Source organism: Periophthalmus magnuspinnatus, chromosome 9 (assembly GCF_009829125.3).
Source record: "Periophthalmus magnuspinnatus isolate fPerMag1 chromosome 9, fPerMag1.2.pri, whole genome shotgun sequence".
In the NCBI taxonomy this organism is placed as follows: domain Eukaryota; kingdom Metazoa; phylum Chordata; class Actinopteri; order Gobiiformes; family Gobiidae; genus Periophthalmus; species Periophthalmus magnuspinnatus.
The window spans coordinates 4,298,514-4,318,745 of record NC_047134.1 but is presented as its reverse complement, the minus strand read 5'-3'; the positions used below and the strand labels follow the sequence as shown (position 1 = coordinate 4,318,745).

General features: G+C 41.6%; 1 protein-coding gene across 1 annotated transcript; it reads right to left on the bottom strand.

Annotated features, from left to right (window-relative positions):
* Positions 1-712: 712 nt before the first annotated feature.
* Positions 713-12,473, bottom strand: LOC117376747 (class I histocompatibility antigen, F10 alpha chain-like). The gene is made up of 11 exons (XM_033973280.2): positions 12,157-12,473; positions 9,296-9,559; positions 8,893-9,168; positions 7,960-8,259; positions 6,932-7,039; positions 6,081-6,134; positions 5,522-5,575; positions 4,054-4,107; positions 3,410-3,463; positions 2,816-2,869; positions 713-1,652 (listed from the first exon to the last, which is right to left on the bottom strand). The coding sequence occupies exons 1-11, from the start codon at positions 12,215-12,217 to the stop codon at positions 1,573-1,575; spliced, it is 1,359 nt and encodes a 452-aa protein (XP_033829171.1). The 5' UTR covers positions 12,218-12,473; the 3' UTR covers positions 713-1,572.
* Positions 12,474-20,232: the final 7,759 nt, after the last annotated feature.

Below are 20,232 nucleotides of genomic sequence, written 5' to 3'. Positions count from 1 at the left end.
AAAGCACACATTAGCAAACACTGCCAAAAAGTTTTAAAATTATCAAGAAAAAATCCAATTGATTTAAAGGGCACATTTTCAGTAGCCTGTGATTAATGAGTTCATGGTCCTGTTTAGGAATTTGATTTTACACAAAAAGGTGAAAGTAACTGAAAAACTGTTGGCTAATGCTAGCTAGCTAGCTAGCTTGTGACTAATGCCATTTGTGAGGGACTTGTTTAACAGCATAAATCAGATCACCTGTTGCAGTTCACATAAGTCAGTTCTTTAAGGTCAGACTGTGTTAAAATAAAGCTCAGAACGTTAGACAGAGAGATGCCTCCAGCTAGCATCATCACACACTGAGGGAATGTTAATGACATCAGCTGCAAAGTATCAATGAAAAAATAAAAATAAAAAATGACCATAATTAATTCAGACAGCTTTGGTGTGATGTTAATAGCAACGTCAGCTCCCATGAGACACCACAGTTTTCTAACGCAGAAGTCAGTGAACTTGCTTTTCTTTAATTATAACATAATGATCCATGAGTGTCAGATTATAACTATAGAGACACCGGCACAATAGGACTGATTTAACACATTCTTTCGTCTAGAACCAACAGTTTATTATATTATTATTATTATTATTATTATTATTATTATTATTGACTATAACTGCAATGTACAGCCAAAAGTTTGGACACTTTTTCATTTTTATTTCTTCTTTATTTCCATGATTATTTACACTGTGGATTCTCACTGAACGACATATGTATGTAGTGAACAGAAATAAACTGAATAAATCACAACTTGTTTTAGATTAAAAATTAAATAAACAATAAATGTCCTTCACCCTTTGACCCTGGTTTACTCTTTTGTCATTTTTTGACCCTGAGGCTCAGCTGTGAAGTGAAAACCACTTCAGGGACTTCATCATGAAGTTCACTGAGAGAAGGACAAGAGTTTGAGCTCCACAAAGCAAAGGGAGGACACTCTGAACACACTCAGGAACAAGATAAAATATAAAACATATTTAGTAAAGTTATTTTACTTTTTTCTTCATATATTTGATGTGTTCTGTATGAGTTTAAAATGTGTAAAATAGTAAACATAAAGAAACAAAACACAGAATGAGAGGTGAGTCCGAACCTCTGACTGCTCGTGTTTAATACATCAGTCTGACTGATTCTATCTACTCCAAATCCAGTCTCCAGAGACACAAACTCTACTCAAAGTGTATATGCAGAACTCACACCACAAGATGGCACTTTTGCACAATTTTAAAAACAGGTTTAGGATTTCTCTGTGTCTGATGTAAAATGTAGAAACCCTTTAAACTTTACCAACGATTTATTTCACAGTTGCTCAATTAAACAGAAAAACATGGAACCGTAATGAAGCAGTTAACAAATATCACCCTCATAAAAAGTCTGTACACATCAGAGAATAAACCATATAAAAATAACACATTTGTGGAGCAGTTCTGAGTCAGGATCCAGATACAAGCAGAAAGTTCATGTTCCACACAGATAAAATGTCAGGCTGTTCAGGAATCAAACCCTCAACACAAAATATTTACAAGGTTTGAAAGTTAATTTGTGTTACTCATCCTCATACCGCTCTGTTCATTAGAAGATGAAGTCTGGGTAGCCTCTGATCTCACCAAACGCTCTGTGAACGAGACAAAAGTGTTGTATATGTCAGAACAAGAAATGACGTAGGCACAGGAAGCAGAGGAGGAACAGGACGCAGAGGAGGAACAGGACGCAGAGGAGGCACAGGATGCAGAGGAGGCGCAGGACGTAGAGGAGGAACAGGACGCAGAGGAGGCACAGGACGCAGAGGAGGCACAGGACGCAGAGGAGGCACAGGACGCAGAGATGGCACAGGACGCAGAGGAGGCGCAGGATGCTGAGGAGGAGCACGCATAGCAGACAAAAAGGAGGAGCAGGACACAAAAGAGTGAGAGGATGAAGAGGATTCAGAAGAGTCAGAGGAGGCGCCAGAGGCAGAGGAAACAGAAAGCGGAAGAGTCAGACGAGGAGCAGGGGGCAGAGGAGGCACAGGACGCAGAGGAGTCAGAGGAGGCGCAGGACACAGAGGTGGCACAGGATGCAGATGAGGAGAAGACACACAGCAGACAAAAAGCAGAAGAGTCAGAAGAGGAACAGGGCGCATAGGAGGAACAGGACGCAGAGGAGGAGGATTCAAAGGAGGCACAGGATGGAGAGGAGGAACAGGACAGAGAGGGGGCGCAGGACACAGAGGAGAAGCAGGATGCAGAGGAGTCAGGACACACAGGATGCAAAAGAGTCAGAGGAGGCACCGGAGGCAGAGGAGGAAAAAACGCAAAGGAGATAGAAAGCAGAGGAGACAGAGGAGGAGCAGAGGAGGCACAGGATGGAGAAGAGGAACAGGACGCAGAGGAGGAACAGGACGCAAAGTTGGCACAGGAGGGGGGGGGGCGCAGGACACAGAAGAGAAGTAGGATGCAGAGGAGTCAGGACACATAATAGTCTTAGGACGCACAGGATGCAGAAGAGTCAGAGGAGGCACCGGAGGCACCAGAGGCACCGGAGGCAGAGGAGGAAAAGACGCAAAGGAGACAGAAAGCAGAGGAGACAGAGGAGGAGCAGGACACAGGAGAAACAGGATGAAGAGGAGGCACATAAACCATAAAAAATGTTTTGTGGAGCAGTTCTGAGCCAGGATTCAGATACAAGCAGAAAGTGCAAGTTTCACAAAGATAAAACCTCAGGCTGTTCAGGAATCAAACCCTTAACACAAAATATTTACAGGATTTGAAAGTTAATTTGTGTTACTCGTCCTCATACCTCTCTGTTCATTAGAAGATGAAGTCTGGGTAGACTCTGATCTCACCAAACGCTCTGTGAACGAGACAAAAGTGTTGTATATGTCATATGTATATGTCAACAAGAAATGACGTAGGCACAGGACGCAGAGGAGGAACAAGATGCAGAGGAGGAACAGGATGCAGAGGAGGTGCAGGATGAGGAGGCGCAGGACGTAGAGGAGGAACAGAGGATGCACAGGATGGAAAGGGGGCGCAGGACGCAGAGGAGGCACAGGACGCAGAGGAGGCACAGGATGGAGAGGGGGCGCAGGACACAGAGGAGAAGCAGGATGCAGAGGAGTCAGGACACATAAGAGTCTTAGGACGCACAGGATGCAGAAGAGTCAGAGGAGGCACCGGAGGCAGAGGAGGAAAAGATGCTGAGGAGACAGAAAGCAGAGGAGACAGAGGAGGAGCAGGACACAGGAGAAACAGGATGAAGAGGAGGCACATAAACCATAAAAAAATTGTGCAAGTTTCACACAGATAAAACCTCAGGCTGTTCAGGAATCAAACCCTTAACACAAAATATTTACAAGATTTGAAAGTTAATTTGTGTTAGTCATCCTCATACCTCTCTGTTCATTAGAAGATGAAGTCTGGGTAGACTCTGATCTCACCAAACGCTCTGTGAATGAGGCAAAAGTGTTGTATATGTCAGAACAAGAAATGACGTAGGCACAGGAAGCAGAGGAGGAACAGGATGCAGAGGAGGCGCAGGACATAGAGGAGGAACAGAGGATGCACAGGATGGAAAGGGGGCACAGGACGCAGAGGGGCAGCAGGACACAGAGGAGAAGCAGGACGTGGAAGAGGAGCAGGATACAGAGTAGTCCGAATGATGAAGAGTCAGAAGATGCAGAGGATTCAGAGAACACAGGAGTTAGAGGACGCACAGGAGGCAGAAGTCAGATGATGCGCCAGATGCAGAGGAGAAAAAGATGCAAAGCAGACAGAAAGCAGAGGAGACAGAGGAGGAGCAGGACACAGAGGAAAAACAGGATGAAGAGGAGGCACATAAACCATAAAAAAATGTTTTGTGGAGCAGTTCTGAACCATATAAAAATATTGTTTTTGTAGAGGCCTGAGCCAGGATCCAAATACAAGCTGAAAGTGCAAGTTCCACACAGATAAAACCTCAGGCTGTTCAAGAATCAAACCCTCAACACAAAATATTTACAAGATTTGAAAGTTAATTTGTGTTACTCGTCCTCATACCTCTCTGTTCATTAGAAGACGAAGTCTGGGTAGCCTCTGATCTCACCAAACACTCTGAACGAGACAAAAGTGTTGTATATGTCAGAACAAGAAATGACGTAAGCAAAGGACGAAGAGCAGGCTGGAAAGGGGGCAGGACACAGAGGAGAAGCAGGACACACAAGAGGAGCAGGACACAGAGTAGTCAGGATGCTGAAGAGTTAGAGGATGCAGAGGATTCAGAGAACACAGGAGTTAGAGGACGCACAGGAAGCAGAAGACTCAAAGGAGTCGCCAAAGTCAGTGGAGGCACTGGAGGCAGAGATAGATAGATAGATAATACTTTATTGTCAGATCAGAGATCTGAAATTTGTCTTGCACATAAAAACAGTGGCTCCGTTGCTACACATTAACATCACAACACATGCGACACAGACACTAAACAAACATTAATTCAAGTGACATACATTTACTCACTTTCTAGCACTTTGATAGCTATGGATTAAGCTCCTTGTTTATTTTAAGGATTGACTGATAAACAAAAGAATGCTTCAGCCTAACCTTATTAAATCATGGAACACTGAACCGTCGCCCAGATGGAAGCATTGCATATTCACAGTTCAAAACATGGTTAGAGTCAGAAATGATGTTTCTTTCCAGCCGTATTGTGTTATTGTGATAGGCAGCCTCATACTGACCTTCTAATGGCTGACCCACAGTCTTGGAGCAGATCTTGATCAGGTGTTTAAGTCCAGACTTTACTGATGTGGACAAGCATCTGTACCACACAGCATTACAGTACTGCAGCACACTGAGGATAACAGCAGTATAGAACAGTAGGAGGATCTGACAAGTGGCTCCAAAAGATCGTAGGCGACGGAGAAAATACAGTCTTTGTTTAGTTTTTTTTTACAGATGTAGTCTATATGATGTTTTCATGATAAGGTGGCATCAATCATAACACCAAGATATTTGTACGATTCTACCTGTTTGATAATTTCGTTGTTGATAATGGTGGGATTTGCAACTGTCAGTTTTGGGCTAAACACAGGAGGAGGCGCAAGACGCAGAGGAGGAAAGGACGTAAAGGAGACAGAAAGCAGAAGAGTCAGAAGAGGAGCAGGACGCAGAGGAGGCAAAGGACACAGAAGAGTCAGAGGATGCAGAGGATTCAGAAAACACAGGAGACAAAGGACGCACAGGAGGCAGAAGTCAAATGAGGTGCCAGATGCAGAGGAGAAAAAGATGCAAAGCAGACAGAAAGCAGAGGAGACAGAGGAGGAGCAGGACACAGAGGAGAAACAGGATGAAGAGGAGGCACATAAACCATAAAAAAAATGTTTTGTGGAGCAGATCTGAGCCAGGATTCAGATACAAGCAGAAAGTGCAAGTTCCACACAGATAAAACCTCAGGCTGTTCAAGAATCAAAACCTCAACACAAAATATTTACAAGATTTCAAAGTGAATTTGTGTTACTCGTCCTCATACCTCTCTGTTCATTAGAAGACGAAGTCTGGGTAGCCTCTGATCTCACCAAACGCTCTGTGAACGAGACAAAAGTGTTGCATATTTCAGAACAAGAAATGATGTAGGCACAGGACGCAGAGGAGGCACAGGATGCAGAAGAGTCAGAGGAGGCACCAAAGTCAATGGAGGCGCTGGAGGCAGAGGAGGAAAGGATGTAAAGGAGACAGTAGGCAGAAGAGTCAGAAGAGGAGCAGGATGCAGAGGAGTCAGAGGATGCAGAGGAGTCAGAGAACACAGGAGTCAAAGGATGCACAGGAGGCAGAAGTCAGATGAGGCACCAGATGCAGAGGAGGAAAAGACGCAAAGCAGACTGAGGAGGAGCAGGACACAGAGGAGACAGAGGAGGCACATAAACTATATAAAAATATTGTTCTTGTGGAGCAGGTCTGATCCAGGATCCAGATACAAGCAGAAAGTGCATGTTTCACACAGATAAATCCTCAGGCTGTTCAAGAATCAAACCCTCAACAGAAAATATTTACAAAATTTCAAAGTTAATTTGTGTTACTCGTCCTCATACCTCTCTGTTCATTAGAAGACAAAGTCTGGGTAGCCTCTGATCTCACCAAACACTCTGTGAACAAGACAAAAGTGACGTATATGTCAGAACAAGAAATGACGTAGGCACAGGATGCAGAGGAGTCACAGGACGCAGAGGAGTCACAGGACGCAGAGGAGTCACAGGACGCAGAGGAGTCACAGGACGCAGAGGAGTCACAGGACGCAGAGGAGTCGCAGGACGCAGAGGAGTCGCAGGACGCAGAGGAGGAACATAATGCCGAAGAGGCAGAGGAGGCGCTGGATTAAACGGCTCTTTCGTGGATATAAATGTTTAAAAATGCTTTTTCTAGGCTGTAAACTGTAGCATGTTCTTTTATGTTTCTGCCTGTAAACATTTTCTTATATCACACTTTTATTGGAGCCAAACTGTTTGACTTCATTTCAGTCGTTCAAAGGATTTTAAAAACACACAAACACAAAGGGAGAAATGGTGGGCCTGGACTTTCTGAAAAGGTGAATTCAAAATGAGATTTGGTGGAATAAAGAGACTGTTGTGATCAGACCAAAAGCCACACAGACTTTAGGTCATGAAACTTTCAGATGGAGACATTTTGTCATCGCACATTGAAATGTTACAGCTCAGGAGGGTTTCATCCACAAACATGGACTTTATGATGAAAAGGGACATGTTTTATTTGACTTGTAGCAGCTGAGCTGGAGCAGAATGTGAAGTTTTCCCCACATTTGTAAAGTGTTTAACGTCATATGAACAGAACAGCAACGGAAATGTGTTCACTGACCCTCATCTGACCAGAAGGAACCATGTGTCATTGTGCACAGAGCAAAGGAATCAAGCAAGAAATGTGTTACCTTTAGATCTCCTGCGCGAGATGAAGACGACCAGGACAATCACAGCGAAGGAAGAAACAGTGAGCAGCACCATAAGGACGGTGATAATGAGAGCTGTGTTGTTCTTCTCTGTGACAGACACAGGTACAACAGGTGAGTCACGCTACAATCACACTGAGGACTGGACTGAACTGTTCTCCTGGTTTATTAAAATATGTGAGTTTCAGATTAATTGTAACAATGTGAAAAGTGCTTCAAACATACAGAAAATAAATAAAACATTATCATAAAAGATGAACTCAACTCATACTTAAGTTTAATGAAGAGTCTCTTATTACACTTGACAAAAATGTTTGAATGGACTTGCACCTGCCCACGGTCCACAAGGGCCTCCACACATGGGACTGTACACTTCTTTCTGTTAAACCTCGTTTGCTCAGACTGCATTTTCAGTGAAAGGAGCAAACCTTTGCCTCCTCATCCAATGACTGTGTGTAGAGTGTGTGTGTGTGTGTGTGTGTCGGTGTCGGTGTGTGTGTGTGTGTCTGTGTGCATGTGTGTGTGTGCGCGCGCGTCTCTGTGTTTGTGTATGTGTGTCTGCGTGTATATATTTCTGTATTTATATTTCTTTCTCTGGTTGTTTAATCTCTAACACTGTGAAACTTGTGTCAGATTCTTCATGTTAATCCGTTTGTTGTGTCTCTTAAAGACGACTCAGTCCTGACACTGTCCTCCTCACCTCTGTAAATCTGCTTTTAAAAAACAAGCTGAAACTTTGACGCTGAGAGTTCACAGGAGGCCCAATGAGTTCACATGGATACTAAAATATAGACTTTTAAATGGACTTTTGAGTCTGACTTGTTCTTAGATGATAAAGACTCGGCTCAAAGTTTATTTTAATGAGTCAGACTCAAAAGAGGCTGGACTAAACCCTGCTCTGTGAATAAGTGGCGTCAGTTGGGGCAGTTTGGACTAGTCTTCCGGTTTCTAGTTCAGTTTTAGTTTCTTTGTTCAACGACAGCCCAAAATTGTCCAAACTCAGGTCTCACCATTGATCCTTATCTTACTCCGGTCCAGTCTGGTCACATACTTATTTTTGTCCCCAGACAGCTGGAACACACAGTGGTACCTGTCCCAGTCCTTAGAGGGGACAGAGGACGGGTCCAGGGACACACTGGTCTGGAAGGTCTCATCTTCATTGGGCAGGATCTCTCCAGGGTCCACGTCCTCCAGCAGCTCTTCCCCGTCTTTGGTCCAGAACAGCCTGGCTCTGCTGGGGTAGAAGCCTGTGGCGTGACACGTGACTGGGGCTGAGGAGGACTTCTGCAGCAGGGACACCAGGGGGAGCTCTGCACACAACAGTTTATTACAGACAACACAGTAGACTTATGTTTAAAATAAGGCATCGGATAAAATAATTTATTAAATTTAACTTCACAATAACCAGCAACAGGGCAAACCAGAGTTGGTGCTGAGTTGCCGTGGTAACAAGCACACAGGTAAAATCCTGGTCAGGAGTTCGACCAGACTAACTGTCCAGATCATTTTAGCTTTGTCTCCAAGAACGTCTAAAGAAACAGTTTCATGAATGGCTTCAGCACTTGTGCTCAAACAGCTGTGGTCAAAGTCTGTCTGATACAGTTTAAAAATGTCTTTTGAATTGTGTGTCCTCTGACATTTCTAATGATCAGTGCTCCCACACACAAAGATGTCACTTTTTTAAATACAATTTGAATATAATGATCAAAAGTACTCTAAGCCTCTGGGGCACGCCAAAATGCACCAAAGAACTGGGAATGTTGTTTGTTACAAAGTTTCTTCAGAAAAAACTTAGAAAACATTCAAAGTTTGGACAAAGACACATATCAGCCTCATTTATCCTGGTCTCCTCAAAATGTACATGCGCTCCAGCCCTGCTTCAAGTCCTTTTCTCCATGATTTTTTTTTTTTAATAGAAAATCAAAATTGAATATGTCTGTTACCTGTCCTCTTCAGAGCGCTCCCTCCGTTCCGCACGTGTTTCTTCAGATACTTGACACAGTCTCCAGTGATATAGTTTTTCTGTCTGGCAGCCTCTCCCATCCTCTCCCATTTCAGTTTGGTGATAAAAGCCTCATCTTTTGGAGCCACAAATGTCTCAGTGTCAAAATCCAATGAAATAAAATCTTCTCCGTCAAAAGCGTGTTGATAATATCCTGTGATGTCACCAGTCTCATCATCCCAGTCACAGCCCGTCATAAACTGAACAAAATGAACACCTGAAATAATGACAAGACGCTTTTTAAATAATTTTAAACTTATTAATACAGTTGAATATTATAAATTAGAGTTGAGTTGTTGGTTTTATTTTCTGTGAAAAAAGTAGAAATTGAGAGTGACACAAACCTTCAGTCACGTTGAGGCGTCGTTTCACAGTTTTTATTTGGGATTTTCCCACCTGCTCGTTCCCCAAAGCGAGCTGTCTATTCCTCTCCCAGAACTGAGGGTCCTCCTCTGTGATTTTCTTCATCCACTCCTGTTTGGGGACGTATTTCCTGGTGACACTGTCAAAGTGAGTGATCTGAAGGTCGTCCAAATATCCAACAGAAACAAACTCTGGGAAGTTTGGGACTTGAGACGAAGTGTGAAAATATCTCAAAGTGTGAACCTCTGTGGAGAAAGAAGTGATTTCAGATCACAACAAGGAAATGAATTAGAAAATATACTTCCTGCACCAGCATCATTATTAAGATACATAAACAGAATTAACCTCCATATGCTTTTCTTAAATTTTTTTTATTATTAATTTATTTAATGCAAAACATACATACATACATACTGACCATACATATACAATAGTGACAAGTGGTGATAAGATGCACCAAGACGTAGTTTGTGAAAGTAACAGCTATTTATGATTGTATGTGACAAGTCTATGTTGTGTGTGTTTTTTGTGTGTGTGTGTGTGTGGGTGGGGGTGTGTGTGTGTGTGTGTGTGAGGAGAGTGTTAGTACTAGTCATTCATAAGTGAGAAAGGAACGTATAGAGAATATAGATGGAAAGAAAGAAAAGAAGAAAGGAAAACATGATAATAATGATAATAATAATATACAATAATAATAATAATAATAATATATTCCTAACAATAATAGTAATAATAATACTAAAAGTGAATTAGGTGTTGTGATCGGCCAGTTGTTAAGCTCAGCCTTTGCCCGAGCCTGAGGAGGCAGCTGCCCGAGCAGGTGCACCATCCCCCTCTGACCAGGTCAGGAGCGGGTCTGTTCTCTGCTTGGGGACGTATTTCAGATGTGGCTTGTGGCCTTCTCCAACAATTCAACTTAGCCGAATTGTTATTTTGTTGTGTTTGTTTATCATCATCATCATCATCACTATTATTATTATTTTGTTTTTTTGAAAATCAGAAAAACAACAATATTAATAAACAAAATATTAATGGTGAAAATGGATAATAATAATAATAATAATAATAATAATAATAATAATAATAAACAACCATAATATATTAACTATAGTTAATAGTTAATTATAAAGAAATGAAGAGTCATCTAAGTCATAAAAACATACAAAAAAGAGCAATTTTTAACACAGAAAACATGAGAAAAAGTAATAATAATATTTATAATAATAGCAGTTATATTAAGTGAACAAGAATCTGTAGGTAAGCAAGTTTAGTTGTTTTGTAAAAAGTGTAAGAGGATATATCCGTTGGGGGGGGTTGATTAGTATTGTTCTCTTGGCTATGGTTAGTGCTACAAGGGCAGTTTAGTTTCAGTTGGGATGTGTCTCCTAGTAGATAGACTGAGGGGAGTGAGGGATGCAGCAGTCCAAAAGCATAGAGAATGATTCTGTCACCTGTCTCCAAAACTGGAAGACAGGTGAGCAGAACCATAAGGCATGGATGTAGATGTCAATGGGGTTTTGTGTGCAGATGGTGCATTTGTCTGTGTTTGAGCTGAATTTGGCCATTTTCTGTCTAGTAAGATGTGTTCCATGTAGTATTTTGTATTGTATGAGGTGTAGGTTTGTATTGTCAGACATATTAAAGGTGTCATTGCAGATTTGGGTCCAGAAGTTGGCATCAGGGGCAATTCCCCATGTCTTTTTCACATTTTTTATGTGGTATTGCCCTAGTTTTGTCTGACTGTAAGATAATTCTGTTGTTATTAGCTGTTAGTTTTTTTGTTGATTTAATATTTATTATTTTTGAGATGTGTGGGGGGAGATTAATATTTTTTATATTATAAACTCTTTGGATGATGGATTTGAGTTGGTGGTATTCTAGGTATTGTGTCTCCCTGATGCTGAACCTCTGGACCAACTGTGGGAAAGAAACCCCTGAAAATATATGCTGTAGATGTGTGATCCCTTTCTCTTCCGAGCGTCAGTATATGCGTTTCTTGTCTTCTAAGAGGTCTGTATTTTTCCAGATAGATGTGAAGTCAGATGGTGCTATGGTGCACTTAGTAATTTTATGAAATTTCCACCAGACTGACAGAGCAGAAGATATTGTTAAATTTAAAGCGTGGGTGATGTTTGATTGTGGGAGGTCAGATATTGGGATGCCATCACAAATTGCCTGTGATTTAAGTTTTTGTAGCATGGATAGTTTTATTCTGGGAGGTTTATTTTGCCAATAGAATTTTTATATTATAGAGTTGAGGGATTGGAACCAGTTTGAAGTTGGAGGGGTTGGGGGTCAGGAGATAATTTATTTTAGGGAGATTTGACATTTTAACTGTTGCAATTCGACCAAAGAGGGATAACGGAAGATTCATCCAAAGTTGGAGGCTATTTCCATATGCTCTTCTAATTACAGACACGTCACTGTAACTGTTTTGTAATTGCACTTTTAGTATTTTTTATTCATAGGCCCTACTACATACTCTTACTACTCCTACAATTTTTTGTCCAGTTGACAGATTTAACTTTTAACATTTAAGATAGTTTTTACTGTGGATCAGACCTGGATGACTGAGGGATTACACAGATTTACTTACATGGGCTACACATCTGGAACCAGTGCTTGTACTTGTAGTTGAGTATAATTGTGGTCATGTAGCTATATTTTTACTCGAGTACATTATTTCAGTAGTCTTTAAGACATTTGTGTTTCCTCACGTGAACTCAAAGCAGTGACCTGAGCTGAAGTGGTTTCCTCTTATTATCAAATGGCCGCCAGGACCAGAACTAAAGTGAAACATAAAAACACTTGTAATTGAAAAGGATAAAAACTCTTTACTCACTGGCTGCGGCTCCGTCCATCACCAGGAGCTGAATTGCGCACTGCACGATATTAAGTCCCATGACATTTCTGCTCTGTCCAAGTCGTGGAAGAACATGTCAAACTCCTCTGAAAATGTCGACGGCGAAGTGAACTAGAAGACTAGAAAGACAAGTAAAAAGACAAAACATTCAATAATAAGACCTCACGTTTAAATAAAGTCAGTGGACACGCAAAAACGTCAGGGTCACGATATTTTTAGTCAAAGTGCGAAATGAAATGTTATTTTGTGTAAACTTTAGCAAAATCACTTTGCTTGCTTAAACACCGCCCCCTACTGCGGGGGCGGTGTTTAAGCAAGTTGCAAGTTCTGAAGGAGGTCGTGCATGAACGACCTCCTTCAGAACTTTGGTAAAACTATTTTTAACCTCATAAAGTGGATCCACCATGTTGTCTCAGACCAGTTCATTTTGTTGTACTTCAGTCACGTTTTCAGTTTTATATCTCAGTATTATAGTAAATCTGTACTTGTGCTTGAGTATAATTCTAATAAAGGATTTGTAATTAGTTTCTTTAAAATCATGAGGCAGGGCAAGTGTATTTGTACAGGACAATTTGTACACAAAGTCATTCAAAGTGCTTTACAGAATAAGAAAGACTTTAAAATCACAATACAACAAATCAAAACATAAATAATCATCATAAAATGAACATTAAAACAGAAGAGTGCAGAATAAAAACCTTTCAGTCATATGCAGAGCTAAACAGAACTGTTTTGAGCCTGGATTTAAACATTGTCAAAGTAGAGGCCTGTCTCACATCTTCAGGAAGAATGTTCCAGGTTTTAGCTGCAGAAAACTGAAACACTGATTCCCCATGTTTAGTTTCGGTTTAGTCCTGCTTTAGTCCTGCTTGAGTCCTGGTTTGGTCCTGGTTTAGTCCTGGTTTAGTTCTGGTTTAGTCCTGGTTTAGTCCTCCTCATGTGAGATGGTTCATGAGGCTCATGTGGGAGATGTTCTTTGGTGCTGGTCCATGGAGAGACTTGTTCACACAGAGCTGCTGTAAAGTCTATTCTCTGAGCCACAGGAGCCAGAGACCTGAGCACAGGACACATGTGTGAAGTACTTCCTGGTTCTAGTCCAGACCCGAGCAGCAGTGTTCTGGATGTACTGTTCTGTCTTAAGGCTGTTCACTGTCCTCCTCTGTACCATAATCTCTTTGCATGAATCTGTTTCCATAAATAAACTTGTGATTATGACTCAGACACAAATATAAAGTACACATTTCTCTTTGTATGTTGGTACTCTGTAGTGACATCATGCTGGGGGGGGGTTCTACATGTATCTCTATGGTGGACTGTTCAGTAGTTACCAAACACAGCCAAAAAAGTTTTATAATAGTCTGAAAACTCAAGAATAAATCCAAAAGTGATTTAAAGCACATTTGCAGGAGCCTGTGATCAATCTGAGTTCATTGTCCTGTTTAGGAATTTGATTTTATTTGCCATTGGGTAACATTATCAGAAAACATGGCATTAATTTTCACTGCTACGCTGATGACACTCAGCTGTACTTATCAATGAAACCAAATCAGACTGATCAAATAGATAAACTCAGTGCCTGTGTGAAGGACATCAAAACCTGGATGACCTTGAATTACCTGCTCTTAAATCCTGAAAAAACAGAGGTCATTGTCGTTGGTCCCAAAGGTCAAAGAGATTCTCTGTCAGACCAGATATTCTCACTCGACAATGTGAATATAGCTTCTAGCCCTACTGTAAAAAATCTTGGAGTCCTATTTGATCAAAATCTCTCATTCACAGCCCATATAAACCTAGCTTGTAAAACCGCATACTTTCACCTGCGAAATATAACTAAAATTAGAAATATTTTACCTAAAAACGATGCTGAAAAACTCATCCATGCATTTGTTACTTCCAGACTTGATTACTGTAATTCCCTGCTTGCCGCCTGCCCCAAAAGTACTATAAGGAGCCTCCAGTTGGTCCAAAATGCAGCGGCCAGAGTCCTAACAGGAACTAAAAGAAGAGACCACATCAGTCCTGTACTAAAATATCTGCACTGGCTTCCTGTCGAGCTTAGAATCAAATTCAAAGTCCTCCTCCTGACATACAAAGCCCTAAACGGTATGGCCCCATCCTATCTGCAAGATGCTATTGTCCCGTACCAGCCAAACAGAGCACTTCGCTCTCAGAATGCAGGACTATTAGTGGTTCCTAGAGTGTCCAAAAGTACAGTGGGAGGGAGAGCATTCAGTTACCAAGCTCCTGTGCTATGGAATCAACTCCCTGCTGATGTTAAACAGGCCCCCACAGTCTCTGTATTTAAGACCAGGCTTAAAACCTTCCTCTTCGGTATAGCGTATGACCAGGTTACTTAGTGAGGGAGTTAGGGTTATTAAAACCCGGGATAAGATAAGCTGCAGTAGGAGTAACTAGCTGGGGGAAGTATGGCAACCTGAGCACTATCCTCTACTTTGTCCTATTTTCTCATCAGCAATGCTATTCACATGTTGTCCCCTGTCCCACTCCCCCTGTGGAGTGTATCTCTTTCAGATGCCCCGATGACAGTTGGACCTCCTCCTTGCCTGGCTCTCCTCCTCCTCGCCCGGCTCTCCTCCTCCTCGTCTGGTCTCCTGGCCGATTTCTTATGTTGTCTGATTTTTCCTGTTGTGTCTGATTTTTCCTGTTGTGTCTGATTTTTCTTGTTGTGTCTGATTCTTCCTGTTGTTTTGTTTTTTGTGTCTTGGCGGCACGGTGACTGAGTGCCATCACTCATGTCTCACAGCAAGAAGGTTGGTTCGATCCCCGGGTCACCAGGCCTTTCTGTGTGGAGTTTTTCATGTTTCTCCCCGTGTCTGGATGGGTTTCCTCCGGGTACTCCGGTTTCCCCCATCAACCAAAACATGAACGCCCTTCGAGACAACTGTTGTTGTGATTTTGGGCGTTACAAAAATAAATGAATTGAATTGAATTGAATTGAATTTTACACAAAAAGGTGTAACTGTTGGCTAATGCTAATGCTAATGCTAGCTAGCTTGTGACTGTAATATTATTTGAGAGAGACTTGTTTAACAGCGCAAATACTCTCACCTGTTGCAGTTCAGATAAGTCAGTTCTTTAAGGTCAGACTGTGTTAAAATAAAGCTCAGATTAAAGTCTAACAGAAATTTAGACAGAGATGCTTCCAGTTAGCATCATCACACCCCGAGGGAATGTTGATACAATGTCGTTGCAAAGTAATAAAAAAAATCAAAATAAAAAATAACGATAATTAATGGTGAAAAGTGAAAATAAAATGTTTTTAATAATTACCACGGCTCTTACTTCTTCTTCTTCTAATTATTTCCGGCAGGCTGTACGCAACCAGAGCGTAATGCTGCCACCTCCAGGTTGGATCAGTTCACACTAGTTGTAATTAAATTTTATGGTAGAGCCCGGTAGAGAGCAGGAAACTTATTATTGCCTTATCGATTAAGTACGAAACTTTCGATTCAGAAAAAATAGTAGCTATTGAAAATGTTTTTAGTCCTAACTCTGTCAATTTAATGAACAGGCTTCTTCTTTCTCTTGCATGAACCTGGCAAAATAAAAGCACATGTTTAACCATCTCTGGCTGCCCACAACTACACATTCCACTAGGATGTTTCTTAATAACTTTAAGGCACTCTGCCAGCCCACAATGCCCCAGCCTGAGTCTTGTTATAATTACTTGGTCTTTGCGGTTACCCATTAGTGAGAGCCTTTTGTTCCTTATGGAGGGTTGACAGCTAAAATAGTGCCTACCCCTTGGGTCACTTTCCCACTCATGCTGCCACATATGATCCCCAATGCTTTTGAATATGCTAATGCACTCTTGCTTACCCAAAGGAACATTAACATCTATTGCTTCCCTACTAAGAGCTTCTTTGGCTAACTTATCTGCCATCTCATTGCCAAGAATGCAGGTACCCATATAAAGCTTACTTCCATCCCTTCTGACTGTATCTGTTGTAGAGAGGACAGTACCTCTAACACCAGGTCTGGACGGGCTCCTTTCGTGAGTTCTTTCATTATGGCTTGGAGTGCTGCTGCTGAATCTGAATATATATGAACAGCCCTAGGTTTGTTCTCCTCAATCCATATCAGAGCCCACCAAATGGCGAGAAGCTCAGCCAAAAAAATAGAAAGATAATCACTCACTCGACAGCTATAACTGTACTCAGTTTTCATGACATATACTCCAAATCCTGCCTGCTTAGAGCCTGGGTCTTTTGACCCATCTGTGAAGACATGAACTATATTCTCTTTGTTTTCAGCAATAAACTCACTTACTTGTCTGCTTGTTATACACTTATCCATTCCTAAGAAATACAGTTGGACTTCAGGTTCAGGCATCCTCCAAAAAAGGAAGAGATGGCCAGACTACACCTATAACATTGTTTACCAGAGCTTCCTTTTTAACAACTCCTTTGATAAGATACAGAAAATTGCACTTATCCTCTCTCTTTTCAAACTCCCAATAGACATTTTGCAACTGAGTCATGCTTAAGCCCTGCCAATCTAGCCCAGTACTGAAGACCCACTTTTTGTCTTCTAATATACAATGGAGACTCCCCAGTCTCAACCAAAAGTGCCAGAATAGGAGTAGTCCTAAAAGCTCCGCTACAGATTCTCAGGGCTCTAGTCTGGGCTTTATCAAGTTTTTGGAGATTTGTTTTGGCTGCTGCCCCATAAACAAAACAGCCATAATCTAAAGTAGATCTAATCATTGCTCTATATATCATGAGCATTGTGGATCTGTCTGCTCCCCAGTCGCTACCTGCCAGACTCCGGAGTAAATTATTTATCTTTTCACACTTACGCACTGTTTTTTCAATATGCTTATTCCATGTTAATTTTTCATCCATCCACATCCCTAAAAATTTAAACACTTTCACTCTTTCTAACAGACTACCATACATACTCACAGACCGCACCACTTTTGCCTTCTTCAACCCAAAGATCATGAAATTACTCTTTGCCACTGATATTTTAAACCCCCACTTGTTGGCCCATTGCACTATATGATCTAAAGCCTCCTGGGTACAATTCATTAAATATTCCCTGCCTCCAGATGGCACCATCGTCCGCAAACAAGGACCTGCCAAATCTAGGGTCAACTTTCTGAAAAATATCATTTACCATAACATTAAATAGAACTGGACTGATTACAGAACCCTGAGGAGTACCATTCATTATGTTGGCAACTTCAGAAAGGTCCCCTTTTATTCTAACTTGAATTGACCTATTGCTTAAAAAGTCTTTAATCCACAGAAACATCCTGCCCCAAATACCCGCATTATACAGCTTTATCAGTAAACCCTCTCTCCACATACTATCGTAGGTCTTTTCCATATCCAGAAACACTGATACTACTGCCTCCTTATTTATTATAGCGCGCCGTATGTCCTGATCAAGTACTCCTATGGAATCCTTTGTGTTTCTACCTACTCTAAAACCATTTTGATAATTTGCAAAAAAAACCCACCAACTTCTAAAGTATAGACAAGTCTATTTGTTACCATTCTCTCCATCACCTTATACATCACCGACGTTAAAGCTATGGGTCTGTAAGATGAAGGAGAGGAGGGATCCTTACCGGGCTTAACTATTGGTATTACAATGGCATGCTTCCAGTTCTTTGGTAATGTCCCCGTCTCCCAGATGTAATTAAAAAGTACCAAGACCTCCTCCAGTACCTCTTCATCCAAATGCTGTAAAAGTGTATAGGACACTCTATCTTGGCCCAGTGAGGTGTTAGCTCCAGCTTGAATGGCCTCTCGCAGCTCCTTAAATGAGAAGAACTTGTTTATAGAACTCTCCGGGTCTGGCCTACCTGTTAATTTCCATCCTTCTTCCCGCAAGACTTCCTCTTTCAATTTGAGACTTTCTAAGCTTAAAGAATGCGAATTATGCACACCCTGGAAAGCTTTCGCGCACATATCTGCTTTTTCTTTGTTAGACACAACCTCTCTGCTCACGTCCTTTAACACTGAGATTTCTGAGTTAACAACCTTACCTGACATTTTATGGATCCTTGACCAAATCTGTTTAACTGGCATTTTGGGCCTAAGCGTACCACAAAACCCCCTCCAACTCTTCTTTTTTTCTGCCTTAATTACTTTTCTTGCCACTGCACGGCACTTTTTGTATTCAATTACATTTTCCTGAGTAGGATATTTTCTTTTCTCTTTTTAACTGCCTCACTGCACTCTCTGTTCCACCAGGGGACAATAACTCGATTTTTAGGGCTTTTCCTGCATGGGATTGTCTCCAGAGCTACATTAATGATCATTGCTATTAAGGACTCACTCATTTGATCAATGGACCCTTCACTGTTCACTTCATCCAATCTCTTTAACGTGCCCTCCCTAAACTTATCCCAATCAGCCTGGGAAAAATCAAAGCGTGCCACTCTTTCTCCATTATCTATTACTAGAGCTTTTTGCAACCTGGTGACCACTGGATAATGGTCACTACCAATTGTATCTTTCCACACTTTCCATTCTCCTACTCTAGCCAATGCCGGGGAAGCAAAGGTCAGATCAAGACAAGACGTTTTATTCACGTTACAATCAATACGTGTAGGACTACCATAATTTAAAATAACAAGATTTTCTCTATCTAAACATTCCTCCAAAACTATCCCATTTGAGTCCCTATCTTGACTCCCCCAGAGAAGATTATGAGCGTTAAAATCACCCGCCCACACTGTTAAAGTCCCTGTTTTACTGGAAACCTCCTCAAGTTCCTCTAGTACTAATGTCTCACACGGGTTATAACCATTAATAATATGCATTTTCCCCTCGGTTGTCCATACCTCTATCATCAAACATTCAAAAGTTACTTCACACTCACATTGTTTCTACTGAATCCCTGTTTTTATAAAAATTGCACACCCACCCCCAGCTCTATCTACTCGGTCCTTACGAAGGCACTTATATCCTGGAATGGGGAAATCAAGACATGGTTTCAACCACGTCTCCTGAACACATAATATGTCTGGCTTGACGTCAAAATCTCTAACAACTTTCTTAAACACTTGCCCATTAGCAATTAAACTTCTTGCATTCCACTGCAGAATACAAACCATAAGAAGGAGACTAAACATCATCAATATTGTCCTCATCATCCCAATCTTCTATGTCACACCCTTCTTCTTCCTCCTGTTCCCTTCACTCCTGCCCTCTCTCACCTGAGTTTTCTTTGCTTGTTGCCTGGCTCCATACCTCGCTCCCTGGCTCGCTCTCGAGCTGGCTCACATGCTGGTCCACACGCTGGTTCGCTCCCACCTGGATAGCTCTCATTAAGTCATACAGCGTCTGGGGAGAGTAATTTTTTAGCCCCAAGAATCTGGCAGCCGCTTCACACACCGATTTAATGATATCAGACCTTGATTTTTTTGTCTCGGGCGCCATACATTACATCAACAATAAACGCTAATAGTGCCTCTTTATTTACAAGAATATCTTGGCTGTTAGGATTAACACTGCTGCCCCCTGCTGGCTCCACTCGAGATGCACTTGCTGCGCCTTGGATGCCAGATTTTCCCTCAACTCTTTTTAAAGCTTCAGCATATGAAATTCTCTGCTGATTTCTGACCTCCTGCACTTGTTTAGCTTTCACATATTGGCGACACTCTCTAGAAGAAGCCATGTGGTTTTCCCCACAATTACAACACATAGGCCTCTCAACTTCACATGCCACTAGATCATGATCCCCTCCACATTTAGCGCATCGCCTCCCTCCATTACAAGAAGCTGCCATGTGCCCAAAACGCTGACATTTGAAGCATCGCAAGGGTGGTCTCTGGTACGCCTTTACCTGAAATGACAGGCATCCTATAAAAACTCTATCAGGCAACACTTTGCCTAGGAAAGATATCAAAACTGGGGCATTGGGGTTCCCACCCACACGAACGTTAAACCTTTAAACACTGTCCACACTTCCACCCTTTACATTATTCTGTATTTCCTTCTCAGTTACTTCTGCACACACTCCATAGATTACTCCTTTGATAACCTCCTTACTTTCAAATACTGTAGCATCAACTTTGTG

Bases quoted from the DNA above. Each gene is read 5' to 3' on its own strand.
- LOC117376747 (XM_033973280.2), bottom strand. From the start codon at position 12,217: ATGGGACTTAATATCGTGCAGTGCGCAATTCAGCTCCTGGTGATGGAC. The intron at 9,169-9,295 runs GTTTGTGTCACT...TCATTATTTCAG, and splicing joins ACGCCTCAACGTGACTGAAG to GTGTTCATTTTGTTCAGTTT. The intron at 5,576-6,080 runs GTATGAGGACGA...TCTCGTTCACAG, and splicing joins GTCTTCTAATGAACAGAGAG to AGCGTTTGGTGAGATCAGAG.